Raw genomic sequence first — 16,403 nt, 5'->3', positions numbered from 1 at the left:
TTAAATGTTGAATGGAAAGGGTATAAAAATGATAATTTCTGAAAATAGTAAGTATAAGAGTTAGAACTACTATATTAATATCAGAAAAATTAAAACTTCAAAGATATATTCCCAGAGACAAAGAATATTTCATAAGAAAATCAATCTATCAAGATAAAAATTATAAATGTATATACTTAATAAGAGTACCCAAATATGTAAATTAAAAACTGACAAAACAGAAACAAAAAATACATAATTCAACAATTGTAGCTGAATATTAAATACTTTTCTCTTAGTAAAGGACAAAACAATTAAACAAAAAGTTAGGATATAGATGACTTACATCATGATCACCCAGCTTGATCTAACATATATAGAACACTCTCCCAACAATAGATCAATACACATTCTTTTCAAGCATACATGTAACCTTCCAGGATAAATCATATACCAGAAAAATACATCACAAGAACAGAAAACTACAGACTGATATCCCTCATGAATGTAAGTTTTAAAAATTTGTACCAAAATATTAGCAAAGAGAAACCAGTAACATAAAAAATGACCAAATAGGATTTACTTATTTTATTCATAAGAGACAGAAAGAGAGAGAGAGAGAGAGAGAGGCAGAGGCAGAGGGAGAAGAAGGCTCCCCACAGAGCAAGGAGCCCAATGTGGGACTTGATCCCAGGACCCTGGGATCAGGACCTGAACCAAAGGCAAACACTTAACCACCTGAGCCACCCATGTGCCCCCCAAATGGGATTTATCCCAGGAATGCAGAATTGTTTATCCCCTTTAAAATTAATTTTCTATATTAATAAAGGACAAAAATCACATGATTATATTAATAGACCAGGGTTTCCTCAGCAGTATTGACTTTTGGATCAGGCAATTCTTTGCTGTGGAGGGCTGTCGTGTGCACTGCAGATGTGTAGAGCACCTGGGGCTAGACCCACTAGACACCAGTAGCACCTTGCCCCACCAAGTTGGGACCTCCACAAATGTCTCCAGACATTGGCAAATATTCCCCAAGGGGCAAAATCATCCCTATTTGAGGAGGACTGAAATAAATGCAGAAAAAACATTTGACAAAAATCCCAACACCCCAGTCATGTAAAAATTCAGCAAAACAGGAATAGAAAGGAACTTCCTCAAACTGATAAAGGGCATCTATGAAAACTCTACAACAAACATCGTACTTAACAGTGAGAGACTAAATGCTTCTCTCCACACTTTTATAAGTACTTTGTACTTTTTTTGTTCAACTACATTATACATACAGCTTTATCTCAGCGAAAGTCCTAACAACAAATAAACTTTCTTTTGTTTCCAACTACATGTAAATCCAGACTATGTTCAATCAAAATTTGTTAGCACTTAATGCCTATGATATGGTCAAAATTTCAAATTCATTTTATATAAAGTAATTAAATACCAATTACAAAAAGCAAAGAATCCTTCTTACAGCTCTGGCAATACAGACACAAATTAAAGACTCTAGTTTTAACAAGGTTGAAGCATTCTGCTGAAGTCAACCTTTTAATGAAAAATTAAGTGCTAAACTTCTTAGATGAAATTGTTTTATCTTAAAGTCTGGAGTCCTATTTTTACTATAGTATTTCTCATTTCTGGAGGAAAACAGGTAATGTTTCGAATGTAACTGGGAAGAAAGCAAACTGAATCACGAGGATTAAGAAAAAACAAACTTTGGTTATAAAAACTTTTTAGTTGATAATCTCATTCTATAAAATAGTTCTCTAGTAATGTAAGCACTCCTTAGAACTCAGATTCCGTTTATACATATTTACTATACAATGAGTACAGTAACTACATACTTTCAAAACCACAAGCAGCTCTGTCTGGTATATTATTTTCTTAAAATGGGGTTTGTGAGTTACCAAGTCACAATTAAGTTTAAAAGCATTTCCCTTCATATTAACACATGACACCTGGGTCTACACCAGGGCTTTGAATTAAAGAACATTAACTTTAAATTGAAAACTAAATTCAATGAAGGGGAAAAAAAGCCAGGATAGCTCTGGTCATTCTTTTTTTTTTTTTTTTTAAAGATTTTATTTATTTATTTGACAGACAAATCACAAGGAAGCAGAGAGGCAGGCAGAGAGAGAGACGGGTAAGCAGGCTCCCTGCTGAGCAGAGATCCCGATGTGGGGCTCTATTTCAGGACCCTGAGATCATGACCTGAGCTGAAGGCAGAGGCTTAACCCACTGAGCCACCCAGGTGCCCCGCTCTGGTCATTCTTTTAACAAATATATTCCAGTTATGTATAATAGTTCAAGTGCTACTGCTTAATTTGTCCCTTTGCATTTTTGCAGCTATCTAAAAAAGGTGAAAAAGTGATTTTATAATCTTTATTGTCTTTGCCCTTCTTGAAACTATTCTTGGTATTTCTTAATTCCTTGTATCTTATATTTCACTTTAGACAAGAAGCTAGAGTAATAATCCCGGAAGGAAAGCTAAAGAAGGAATTGAAAACTGGAAACATTTACTCTTACTTCATTTCCTGTCTCCAATGAAAAAAACATCAACTCACAGGATATAAAATATCCTGCAGTAAGTTATCTCCCACCATGCCCCCAACATATGTTCATACCCCAGAGAGTGTATTTTCTGGATGCAGTTGGCTTTCCTGTAAATATATTGTAATTTAGTTCGTTTATAAAAGGAGAAAAGCAACTGTTATATGAATTAGCTCCCAAAGTAGTAACACACAAAACTACAATCTAATATCCACAACATAGATAATTAAAGAGACAACAGATAAAGTTGTGAATGTTCTAAAATTAATTGCAGTCGAGACAAAGAGATAAATTATACCTATCAGTAGTACCACACTGGGTAAGGGAAAATGTAACTGTTCAAAACACATTAAAGAGAACCTTTTAAAAATATACAGATCATTATTTCACAACTATGCTTTTAACAATTTATGCCCACACGTAATCTTACCCTTCTGGTTTTGTTTCCTAGACATTGTGGTTTCTTTCTTTGATCTCAAAAACTACAGATGGAAGTATCCTTGTGCCTTGTCTGGGTTCTGACCGTAGTTATCTCTGATTTAAAAGTAGGCAACGGAAGTCTGCAGTTGGAGGTGATCAATACCAAATCGTGGTTATCGGAGATTCTGCTCATTAGCTGTTGATCTCCTTTCCTTCTCTTCTATGAACTTCTTGTCAGGAAATATCATTGCAGATATTCATGTCGCTTTCCCCAGGGAGATTCTGGAGGGAAAACACACAAATACATTCACTATTATAGTAACAGCTATCTGGATAAAATTCCTAACAGATACCCACAGGTTTTACTTTGTGTTTTTTCTAAACAAAACTAGCTCTTAAAACAAAAGTTCTCTAGAAAGAATGTAGTCATAAAAAACAATATTTTGCTCCATAAGAAACTTTAATCTTAGAGAAAGAGACCCAACCAAGAAAACTCTGAACTATGGAGAACAAACTGCCAGTTACCAGAGGGGAGGTTGGTGGGAGATGGATGAAATAGAGGATGGGGATTAAGGAGGGCACTTGTGATCAGCGCCGTGTGTGGTATGAAACTGCTGCGTCACTCTATCATACATCTGAAACTAATGTGACAGGGTATGTTAACTATACTGTAGTTAAAAGAAAAAGAAACTTTATGGGCGCCTGGGTGGCTCAGTGGGTTAAGCCTCTGCCTTTGGCTCAGGTCATGGTCTCAGGGTCCTGGGATCAAGGCCACAACCAGCTCTGTGCTCAGTGGGGAGCTTGCTTCCCCCCCACTCTCTGCCTGTGTCTCTGCCTACTTGTGATCCCTCTCTGTTAAATAAATAAATGAAATGTTTAAAAAAAAAAAAAAGAAACTTTAATCTTAAAATCAGACCATCTTCTTAGTGCAGAAAGAAGTTGTCTTACTCTTATCTTTTGTATCTATCTCAAAAATCTTACTACCGCTTATCACTCCCTAATAAGATCTTTCTTACCACCTGCCCTTCCTGCCCAAATCAAGGGTCTTTTTTCTGCCTCTAGGATTTCCTGTATCTAACCTCGCTTCATGTTTTCCAGCTCAAATACACTGCAAGAAAACTAGGGAAGGGGGGTGGGTGAATGGGGAAAGCACAAAGGAATTTTAATAAGAAAAACTGGAAACAGCAAAATTTCAATTAGTCAATAGTGCAGGAAGCAAGTTGTAAAGATACAAATGCCATTTTTTCCCATATATTACTGAACTTTAAAAAATACATGACCAAGATTTCTAGGTAAAGAAAGAATGATCAAAGGACTCATATCTGGACACCTGATAGAAAAAACATTTTACAAGCTGCAACCCAAGAAGGAAATGAGAGCAACCTTATGTAGAATACTTTCCAATACGAATGGAGGAGAATAAAGGAATAAATAGACAGTCCTGGTAAAGTTAAAAAAAAAAAAATCCACCAAGAATAAGAGCCTCCGTGGATATATAGAATAGATTGGTGGTTATCTGAGGCAGGGGTAGTAGAAAAAATGGGTAAAAGGGGTGAAACAATTCTAATTTCCAGTTATAAATGAATAAGTCACAGGGATGTCACATACAGCAAGGCGACTAGTTCATACCATATTCCATATTTAAAAGTAGCTAGGAAAGTGGATCTTGAAAGTTCTCAACACAATAAAAAAAAATTTGTATAGTGAGAAATTTTAACTGGACTAACTGTGGTAATAATTTTGCAATATATACAAATATTGAGTTATTAGATTTTACATCTGAAACTAATATGTTATCAATCATATTCCAAGAGTAAGATCCTCTACAAACCATTATGGGACTTGAGGAAAGACTGGCTGAACCTCTGCGGCTATCTTTTGGAGAACTAAGCCAAATTGGGAGAATCAGCCAAAGCCTATGGAATTAGATGGAATTAACCACTGGATGGAGTGGATCTGATAGAAAATACTTTATGAAATTTTATTTAATTTAAGGTTTTATTTATTTATTTGAGAGAGGGAGAAAGAGAGACAGAGAACAAGTGGGCGGAGGGGCAGAAGAAAAAGAAGAAGCCTGCTAGGCCAGGCTCCATCCCAGGACCCTGAGATCATGACCCGAACTGAAGGCAGACGCTTCACCAAATGAGCCACCCAGGTACCCCAACACTTTATGAGATTTTAGAAGAAAGAACAGAATTTAGATAGATCTATCACAAAGGATTAAATTCCTCAATGGCAAGCTCCTCTCTACCCTCATGTCCTCAGCTTAAAGAAAAGAGAATGAAGGGCACCTGGGTGGCTCAGTCGGTTAAGTGTTCGTCTCTTGACCTCAGTTCAGGCCTTGATCTTAGGATTGTGAGTTCAATCCCTGCACTGGGCTGTATGCTGGGCATGGAGCCCCACCAAAAAAGATAAAAATTGAATGGAGGGGAGGAAAGCCTTCAGAAGAAAAAAAGAGATTGCAATGAGAAAATAATATTAGAGGATTAAAATGATCCAATCTGAGCATAATTAGAATCAATATAACGAATTCAAAAAATATAGAACTCAATAAAAGGAACAAAAAAAGCATTCACAGATACGAAATTCCTTGAAATAAGCAATCTGAATCTGTTCACTAGCCCCCCTCCAATCTACCAGAAGGAACTGGACCACTTCTCACTACCTCTCCTGCTACTACCCTCATCTAAGCCACAATCATTTCTCCCTTGCATTGCTATAATCAGGACTATAATGGTCTCTTAACTAGCATCCTGAGTCTTCTATCCTGCCATGCTTCAGCTTCCATTTCACTAAAGCTGCTTTTAAAATGATAAGACGAGGGACGCCTGGGTGGCTTGGTTGGTTGAGCCGCTGCCTTCGGCTCAGGTCATGATTCCAGAGTCCTGGGATCGAGTCCCGCATCGGGCTCCTTGCTCGGCGGGGAGCCTGCTTCTCTCGCTGCCTCTGCCTGCCTCTCTGCCTGCTTGTGTGTACTCTTTCTCTCTATCTCTGGCAAATAAATAAAATCTTTAAAAAAAAAAAATAAAATGATAAGACGAACTGTCTCAACTCTGCTACTCAAAGCAGATCTGCTCAGCAGCTCATTTCATTCAGAGTAAAAGCCAGTGGCCTAAAAGGGCTTATCTGCCTCTCTTTACCTGTCTGACGTAATTTCCCACTACTCTCCCCCTCAGGTACTCCATTCTAGCCATACTGGCCTCTTCACTGTCCCTTTTATACCCTAAATATACTCTCACCTTCAGGCCCTTAAAGTGTTCCCTCTGCCAGGAACGTTCATCTTTAGATAGCTACATGAAATAATTCCTCACCTCTTTCATGTCTTTTCTCAAAGCTACTTTCTCTGTGGCTATTCATGAAGACCTACTGAATTTGGGGTAAGAAGAGCAGGACTCTCTGGCATTATTGCCCAAGGCTGTTACCATCACCCCCAGGTCAGTGGGAAAGGTAGTTCTACAAAGTAGTGAAAGCCATAAAAACCAGCCGCCTCAGTCACAGAGAGGGCTGACTTGCCTTGAAGCAAAGCACAGAAAGCCATACCCATCATCATGATCAGTAACAACGTGTCTTCTTGGTGGCAAATGAACAAGCAAGACAAGGGACCTGAGGATGCTGTCATAGTTGCAATGGATCAGCAGACTAGACAGAATTGAAAGGGAAATCTGGAAAAAGGCTATAAAGGATAAGTGCTCACCATACATACTATAGAGACCAGAGAGGACCCACAAGGAGCCTGCAAAAAGATGAAGAAAAAACATGAGAGGGCCCAGTGGAAAGTACAAGTTTGAGCAGACTTTTAAATAAATGTCTGAATTTTGAAGGAACTCCCCTTCACACTCAAAGATCTACTGGCAGAAAGTGGAAACCCTACTAGTTCAATGTGCTTAGCACAATCTTTGAGAAGTGGCTAACTGACGATTAAGCTATACAGATACAGGTGTGATTCCAGGAAGACAGACTTAAAAATAAAAACAAATTAAAAAGCCACAAAACACTAAGCAGGTATTAGCAGCCACACACTCTGGAAAAACATTCCACAGATTTAGTCCACGCAACAAAACAAAACAAACCTCCAAAGGAAAAGCAAATCAAAATCCAAAGTCGCTACAACATATTATGTAAAAGTTCTAGTTTCGGGGCGCCTGGGTGGCTCAGTGGGTTAAAGCCTCTGCCTTCGCCTCAGGTCGTGATCCCAGGGTCCTGGGATCAAGCCCCACATCAGGCTCTCTGCTCTGCAGGGGGCCTGCTTCCTCCTCTTTCTCTGCCTGCCTCTCTGCCTACTTGTGATCTCTGTCAAATAAATAAATAAAATCTTAAAAAAAAAAAAAAAAAAGGTCTAGTTTCAACAAAAACTTATGAGACATGTAAAGATGCAGGAAAGTATGGCCCAAACTGAAGAGGGGAAAAAAAACAGTCATGGAATTGAAAAGGCCTCTGAGTAGGTCCAAATGCCAAACTAAACAAACAACCAACCAGCTTTAAAGGACTAAAGAAAAATATAAAGACAATGCCTCAAACAAACCAAAAATGTCAACAAGAAGATAGAAATCAGGGGCACTTGGGTGGCTCGGTGGGTTAAAGCCTTTGCCTCCGGCTCAGGTCATGATCCCAGGGTCCTGGGATTGAGCCCCTCGTCTGGATCCCTGCTCAGTGGGGCGCCTGCTTCTCCCTCTTCCGCTCCCCCCTGCTTGTGTTCCCTCTCTCACTGTCTCTCTCTCTCTCTCTCTGTCAATTAAATAAATAAATAAAATCTTTTAAAAGGGGGGGGCGGTTCTTTGGCTGGAGTTCAGAAAGATGTATCTGAGAAGGGCGCCTGGGTGGCTTAGTCAGTTAAGCCTTGGACTCTTGATTTTGGCTCATGTCATGATCTTAGAATGGTGAGGCTGGGCCCCATATCGGGCTCTGCACTCGCTGGGAGTTGGCTTGAGATTCTCTCCTCCTCTTTCCATTCCTCCCCGGCTCCCATGCACTCTCTCTCAAATAAATAAATAAGATCTTTAAGAATAAAAAAGAGAAAGATAACATCTGAGAAATGTGAAAGAAGGAAACTTCAGAGAGATCTGAAGTATAAAAGGAATCTGACCTATCATTTCTGGCTTTGAAAGGGACCATGAGGCTTGAAGTGCGGATGGCCCCTAGAGCTCTTCAGCAGATGAATGGATAAGGAAGATGTGGTTCATACATACAATGGACTATTACTCAGTCATCAGAAAGGATGAATACCTACACGGCTAGAACTGGAGAGTATCATGCTAAATGAAATAAATCAGAGAAAAAGAGTTAGCATATGCTTTCACTAATATATGGAATATAAGGAATAGCACAAAGGACCACAGGGGAAGGGAGGAAAACTGAAGGGGAAGAGATCTGAGAGGGAGACAAGCCATGAGAGACTCTTGACTCCAGGAAACAAACTGAGGGTTACTAAAGGGAGGTGGCTGGGGGAATAGGGTACCTGGGTGATGGACATTAAGGAGGGCACATGATCTGACAAGCACTGGGTGTTATGCAACTAATGAATCATCAAACACCAATTATGTACTATACATTGGCTATTTGAATTTAAATTTAAAAAGGGGGGGGGTGTTAAGTGAAAAAAAAAAAAAAAAGAATGACACTGGGGCCAAGAGCCAGCAGGGAAACAGTACTACAACCTCAGCCCTACAACCATACGAAACTGAATTCTGCCAACAGCCTGAATAAACCTGTGGGGTTGGGGGGGGCACCATCTCTTCAGAAAAGCCTAGAACAATAGTTCCTGACACTCCCATTCCCTTACCCTGTCCTATTTTTTCTATACCTTATTACTACCTAGCATATAAATTATTTCTTTATTGTCCTTCTTCCCCAATAGAATGTAAACTGCTTGATGACTACAACTCTTACTATCTTGATCATTCTTTTTTTTTTTTAACGATTTTATTATTAATTTGTCAGAGAGCGAGAACAAAAGCAGGGGGAGTGGCAGGCAGAGGGAGAAGCAGGCTTCCTGCTGAGCAAGCAGCCTGATAAGGGACCCAAGCCCAGTCATGAGCCAAAGGCAGATGCTTAACCAAATGAAATACAGATTGTTACAAAAATCTGTCAACAAAGCCAGGAGAAAAGGGAGGACAAGCACCCCTGAAAAGACTAAAAAGTCAGTATAACCATGTTATTCAGAAATATGGAGGTTAATACCAAAAGAAATGCTAATGAATATCCATGGAAAGCTAGAAATGGGAATGGGCTGGAGAGAGAGGTAGGGACTGTCTTTTAAAATTATTATTATTGGGGCGTCTGGGTGGCTCAGTGGGTTAAGCCTCTACCTTCGGCTCAGGTCATGATCCCAGGGGCCTGGGATCGAGTCCCGCATAGGGCTCTCTGCTCAGCAGGGAGCCTGCTTCTCCTCATCTCTCTCTCTGTCTGTCTCTCTGCCTATTTGTGATCTCTCTCTCTGTCAAATAAATAAATAAAATCTTAAAAAAAAAATAAAATTATTATTATTGTTATACTAAAATATATTGTTAAATGAATGTGATGGAGAAAACTATATTTAAACTGTGTTGCATATAAATAAATATTGTATATCTGAAAGGATAAAAAGAAAGTTGCAACAGTGATGAACCACTGAAGAATGGAAACTGAAAAAAATAGGAAACTAAGAATTTTCAAATATACTTTTTAATATTTTGACACTGTAACAGTATAAACAGATCTCTTTGAAAATTTTTAATCCCTTTTTTTAATGACCCCTTTCCAAGAAATTAAATCAAAGCTGAAAACTCTCAGTTTTAAATATTTATTTCAAATCAGTAACCCCATAAACAGGTTCAAGAAAAAAATGTCAAGGAGCACCTCGGTGGTGTAGTTGGTTAAGCAGCAGACTCTTGATTTTACCTCAAGTCATTATCTCAGGGTCATGGGATCAAGTCCTGAATTTGGCTCTCCGCTCAGCATGGAGTCCACTTGGGATACTCTCTCTCCCCCTCTCCCTCTACTCTTTTCCCCACTTTCATGCTCTCTTTCTCTCTCTAAAAAATTAACAAATAAAATCTAAAAAAAGAAAAAGAAAAGTGAAATGTGTCAAAAAAGAACCTACAAACAGGGACGCCTGGGTGGCTCAGTTGGCCTTTTACTCAGGTCATGATCCTAGCATCCTGGGATTGAGTCCCACATCGGGCTCCTTGCTCAGCAGGGAGCCTGCTTCTCCCTCTGACACTCTGTCTGCCTGTGCACTCACTCTCTCTGTCTCTGACAAATAAATAAATAAAATCTTTAAAAAAAAAAAAAAGAACCTACCAACACTAACTCTCTAGAGCTGCATAATGATAATGAACCAAAAACAAGAAAATGGGAAGTTTCAAACAAAAACATTTTTTCTGATTTTTAAAGGGTTTTGGATGCAAGAAAGTAACCTTTTCTACAATGTCATGAGTTTGCCAATAAATGTCATTCCCATTAGCTTTATAAATGAATATGAAAAAGGAGACCCAAAATAATACACTAATACATTCTAAAAAATAATTAAAAACAAAGATGATATCTTCAGGTCAAAAATGTGAATGTAAGACCTCTCTGTAAGTCTGTTTTCTTAACAAATGTCTATTCATTGGCACTAACTTTCTAATCAATATGCCACTCTAATCTAAAAACTCTCCCATAATTATAAGGCCTGATCACCATAAATTTTACTTTGGAAAATGAACTTTTCATTTAGAAAAACAGGTAAATTCTTTAAAAAAAAATTAAAACCTCGATTTGGAATAACACAGAATTGGATACTGGAATAAAACAGAATTTCTGGAAGTTTATTTTAAATTTATTTATTTAAGTAATCTCTATACCCAATGTGGGGCTCAAACACATGACCCTGAGATCAAGAGCTGCATGCTCTTCCAACTAGCAGGCATCTCAAATTTTTGGAAATGCAAAATACATTCTGAGTGGAAAATAAGAAACCATGTGATACCACAACTCCTCTTTACTACTATTAAAAGACATAGGACCCTCCAAATTGCATGACATTAGTCATCCGTGGCAGCTGTTTAAGTGTGGGAGTAGACAGGACTTGAAAGGAGTAGAGTAAGAATACATATCTGTTTATCTCTTCCCATTTCACTGCTAGCTGGGTGGTTAAGAGTTGTCTGTACTCTCCTCCTCATGCAGGTGGCTGTAACCCAAACTCAATCAAGCCAAATTATTCTCAGCTGTATAAATTCTTCAGTAATGGTTTTAAACAATACTGATCATTTCATCCACACCCCACCTCCAACACAGAAACTCCATTTCTCCCATCTCCCCAAAGCACAGATGTGCAAGTAGCTCAAGGGAACAGAGGCAGCTATTAAGCAAAAACAAAACAAGGCAATTAAGGGCAACTTTATTCACTGATTCTAATCCATAAAAGGAGATTCCATGCATATAGAAAAAGTAATTTCTAACACCCTTGCTAACTTAAAAAATACATTAACTGACCAATTAATAAGTATTTAACATGAATTACTATGTGCTCATACTTGAAATAAAAAATTATGAAATACGGACTATTATTCAGGAAATTTGACACATGCTACAACATGAATGAACCTTGAGGGCTTTATAGTAAGTGAAATAAGTCAATCACAAAAAAACAAATACTGTGTGACTCTACATATATAAGATACTTAGACTAGTCAAATTCATAGGGAGAAAGTAGAATGATCGTTACCAGGGCTGTATGAGTGGAATGGTTGTTTGGTGTTTAATGGGTACAAACTTTCAGTTTGGGAAGATGAAAAAGTTCTGGAGATGGACAGTGGTGATGGTTGCACAACAGTGTAAATGTACTTAATGCCACTGAAACTGTACATTTTAAAATAGTTAAAATGGTCAATTTTATGTTATGTGTATGTTACCATAATTTTTAAAAGTCTTAGCGCAATAAAAAAAATTATGAGGAAAAAAATGATTTACTGACCCAGCAAAAAACCTCCAGAAATACTGGTCAAGGAAAAAAACTAAAGCATAAATACTACTATCAGGAATTTTAAAAAATAATCAGCATAGATCTCACAGATATTAAAAATGTAAGACAAAAATACACAAAACCTCATATCAATACATTTGAAAATTCAGGTAACATAAACTTTTTTAAGATTTTATTTTTAAGAGCCTAAACCCACAGGAGAAGAGAAAATAGTAAAGATTAGAGCAGAAATCAATGATATAGAAATTAAAAAAAAAAAAAAAAAGAACAGATCATTGAAACTAAGAGGTGGTTCTTTGAAAGAATTAAGATTGATAAGCCCCTAGCCAGACTTACCAAAAGGAAAAGAGAAAGAACCCAAATAAATAAAATCATGAATAAAAGAGAAGAGATCACAACCAACACAAAATTAAGAGAGAATACTAGAGCAATTATATGCCAACAAATTAGGCAATCCGGAAGAAGTAAATGCATTCTTAGAAACATATGAACTACCAAAACTGAAAGAGGAAGAAATAGAAAACCTGAACACATCCATAACCATCAAAGAAACTGAATCAGTAGTCAAAAATCTCCCAAAAACCAATATGGTCTACCAGCAGAATTCTACCAAACATTTTTTTTTTCTACCAAACATTTAAAGAAGAATAAACACCTATTCTTCTGAAACTGTTTCAAAAAATAGAGATTGAAGGAAAACTTCCAAACTCATTCTATAAGGCCAGCATTACCTTGATCCCAAAAGAATTACAGACCAATATCCCTAATGAACATGGGTGCAAAAATTCATGCCAAGATACTAACTTAAAAGGATCCAACAGTACATAAAAGGATTATTCACCTCTGACCAAGTGGGATTTATTCCTGGGCTGCAAGAGTGGTTCAACATCCACAAATCAATCAGCATGATAGACCATATTAGTAAAAGAAAGAATAGGAAGACGAGAATCATATGGTCCTCTCAAATGATGCAAAACAAGCAGTTGACAAAGGACAGTATCCTTTTTTTTTTTTTTTTAAGAATTTATTTATTTATCTGACAGAGAGAGAGAGCACAAGCAGGTGGAGCAACAGGCAGAGGGAGAGGGAAAAGCAGATTCCCTGCTGAGCAGACAACCTGATGTGGGGCTCAATTCCCAGGACCCTGGAATCATGAGCATTAGGCATTAAGCATCAAAGGCAGACGCTTAATCAACTGAGCCACCCAGGTGCCCCTATAGCATCCTTTCTTGATAAAAACTCTCTGAGTGTAGAGATAGAAGGAACATACCTCAATATCATAAAAGCCATATATGAAAAACCCACAGCAAGTATCAACCTCAATGGGGAAAAACTGAGAGCTTTTTCTCCTAAGGTCAGGAACACCACAGGGAAGTCCACTCTCACCACTGGTATTCAACATAGTACACTTAAATCCTGTAGCTTCAGCAATCAGACAATAAAAAGCAATAAAAGACATTCGAATAAGCAAAGTCAGACTCTCTTCACAGACAACATAATACTCTTAGGTAGAAAACCCAAAAGACTCCACCCAAAAACTGCTAGAACTGATACAGGAGATCAGCAAAGTCACAACAAAATTAACAACAGAAGTCAGCTGCATTTCCATACACCAACAAGGGAGAAGAAAGAGAAATCAAGGAACTGATCACATTTATAATGGCACTAAAAACTGTAAGATACCTAGGAATAAACCTAACCAAAGAGGTAAAGGATCTGTACTATGAAAACTACAGAACACTTATGAGAGAAATGGAGGAAGAAGTAAAGAAATGGAAAAACTTTCCGTGCTCATGGATTGGGAGAACAGATATTGTTAAAACGTCTATGCTACCCAAAGAAATCTATGCATTCAAAGTAATCACTATCAAAATACCATCAGCATTTTTCATAGAGCTGGAAAAACAATTCTAAAATTTGTATGGAACCAGAAAAGACTCTGAGTAGCCAAAGGAATGCTGAAAAAAGAAACCAAAGCTGGAGGCATCACAATTCCAGACTTCAAGCTCTACTACAAAGCTGCAATCGTCAAGACAGTATGGTACTGGCACAAAAACAGAAACATAGATCAATGGAACAGAATAGAGACTCTAAAGATGGACTCTCAACCCTATGGTCAAGTAATCATCAACACAGCTGGAAAGAATATCCAATGGATAAAAGAGAGTATCTTCAACAAATGGTGTTGGGAAAATTGGACAGCCATGTGCAGAAGAATGAAACTGGACCACTTTCTTTCACCATACACAAAAATTAACTCAAAATGGACAAAAAAAAATGTAAATGTGAGACAGGAATCCATCAAAATCCTAGAGGAGAATACAGGCAGTAACCTCTTTGACCTTGGCTGCCAGACATGTCTCCAAAGGGAAGGGAAACAAAAGCAAAAATGAACTATTAGGACTTCATCAAGATTCCTTTTGCAAGCAAAGAAAATAGTCAAGAAAACTAAAAGGCAACTATACAATGGGAAAAGATATTATCAAATGTCTTATCAGATAAAGGGCTAGTATCCAAAATCTATAAAGAACTCATCAAACTCAACACCTAAAAAACAAATAATCCAGTCAAGAATTGGGGAGAAACACAAACAGAAATTTTTCCAAAGACATCCAAATGGCGAAGAGACACATGAAAAAATGTTCAACACCACTCAGCATCAGGGAAATACAAATCAAAACCACAACAAGATATCACCTCACACCAGTCAGGGTGGCTAAAATTAACAACTCAGGAAATGACAGACGTTGGCAAGGAAATGGAGAAAAGTGGAACACTCTTACTCTGTTGGTGGGAATGCAAACTGGTGCAACCACTCTGGAAAACAGTATGGAGGTTCCTCAGAAAGTTAAAAACAGATCTCGGCAATTACATTACTAGGTATTTATCCAAAGAATGCAAACATAGTGATTCAAAGGGGAACATGCACCCCAATGTTTATAGCAGCAATGTCCACAACAGTCAAAATTTGGCAAGAGCCCAGGTGTCTATTAACAGATAAAGAGATAAAGAAGATGTGGGGTGTGTGTGTGTGTGTGTGTGTATAATGGAATGTTACTCAGCCATCAAAAAGAATGAATCTTGCCACTGGCAACCACGTGGGTGAAACTAAAGGATATTATGTTAAGCGAAGTTAAGTCAGAGAAAGACAAATACCATATGATTTCACTCATACGTGGAATTTAAGAAACAAAACAGATGAATGTGGGAAGGAAAGGAAAGGAAAGACAAAACATGATGAAAACTGAGAGAGAGGCAAACCAGAAGAGACACTAAACTCCAGAAAATAAACTGAGGGTTACTAGAGGGTAGGTTGGTAAGGGGAAGGGATAACTGGGTGACAGAGACTAGGGAGGGGACTTGATGTAATGAACACTCGGTGTTATATGCACCTGAACAAAATGAATCACTAAACTCAACCTCTGAAACTAATATTACACTACATGTTAATTAATTTATTTTAAATAAAACAAAATTAAAATAAAAAAGTAAACAATAGGGGAGCGTGGGTGGCTCAGTGGGTTAAAGCCTCTGTCTTCGGTTCCGGTCATGATCCCAGGGTCCTGGGATCAAGCCCCACATCAGCGGGGGGACTGCTTCCCACTCTCTCTCTGCCTGCCTCTCTGCCTACTTGTGATTTCCCTCTCTTTGTCAAATAAATAATTAAAATCTTAAAACAAACAAAAATTGTAATATTGTAACCAGTCACTGTAAAGAATAAACATTCGGGGCGCCTGGGTGGCTCAGTGGGTTAAAGCCTCTGCCTTCGGCTCAGGTCATGATCTCAGGGTCCTGGGACTGAGCTCCGCATCGGGCTCTCTGCTCCTCGGAGAGCCTGCTTCCTCCTCTCTCTCTGCCTGCCTCTCTGCCTACTTGTAGTCTCTGTCAAATAAATAAATAAAATCTTAAAAAAAAAAAAAAGAATAAACATTCAATGCCTTCAGATTATATAAGTTGCTGTATAAAAATATGCCTCTGAGCATCATTCCATGTTCTGATCTGAGTGCTCCCAGTTTGCAAACTGTCTTTTTAGTATGTGCACAATAAACTTTTACTACTACTTCAGGGATTTGTTGCTTTTAATTTTTTTTTTTTTAAATGAACTCTGACTGTTAACGGTGTCAAAAGTGGGATCTTAAGCCAATAGACCCACTGCCCTGAGGCTGGTGAGCAAACCATACGTGGTACCCACAGAGCACTGTGCACTCACTGAATTCTCTCAGACTATAGACTTCTTGGTTAAGTCTCTCTAGCATTTGAGCTCTACTCTCTGAGTTACAAGCTCTCCAACTTTATTGTGCACATTTGCTTTCTGTCTCTCTTGAAATTTCTTGGTAAGCTACCCTCCTGTCTGTAAGAGGAAAAGTGCATGATTCCTTGGGTTTCAGGCAATGACAAAATTACCAAGATCCTATAGATTATTTGTTTCCAGTGCCCTAAAGGCTGAGATAGTTCCAACTAGTCTAAATCCTCTTTTTCTCTTCTCTTAAAAAAACTCCTCCTTCTTCATTTA

At 38.0% G+C, this 16,403-nt stretch overlaps 1 protein-coding gene across 2 annotated transcripts in view; it reads right to left on the bottom strand.

Annotated features, from left to right (window-relative positions):
• SPATS2 (spermatogenesis associated serine rich 2) overlaps positions 1-16,403 on the bottom strand; it is a 146,658-nt gene that overhangs the window by 70,668 nt on the left and 59,587 nt on the right. For both annotated transcript variants that reach the window (XM_059403035.1, XM_059403036.1), the window contains exon 2: positions 2,957-3,228. In XM_059403035.1, coding sequence (XP_059259018.1) covers positions 2,957-2,981 — 25 coding nt within the window. In that variant the 5' untranslated portion in view covers positions 2,982-3,228. The remainder of the gene's footprint in view (positions 1-2,956; positions 3,229-16,403) is intronic.

Source organism: Mustela nigripes, chromosome 6, assembly GCF_022355385.1.
Source record: "Mustela nigripes isolate SB6536 chromosome 6, MUSNIG.SB6536, whole genome shotgun sequence".
Lineage (NCBI taxonomy): Eukaryota > Metazoa > Chordata > Mammalia > Carnivora > Mustelidae > Mustela > Mustela nigripes.
This window is presented reverse-complemented; position numbering and strand designations above follow the sequence as displayed.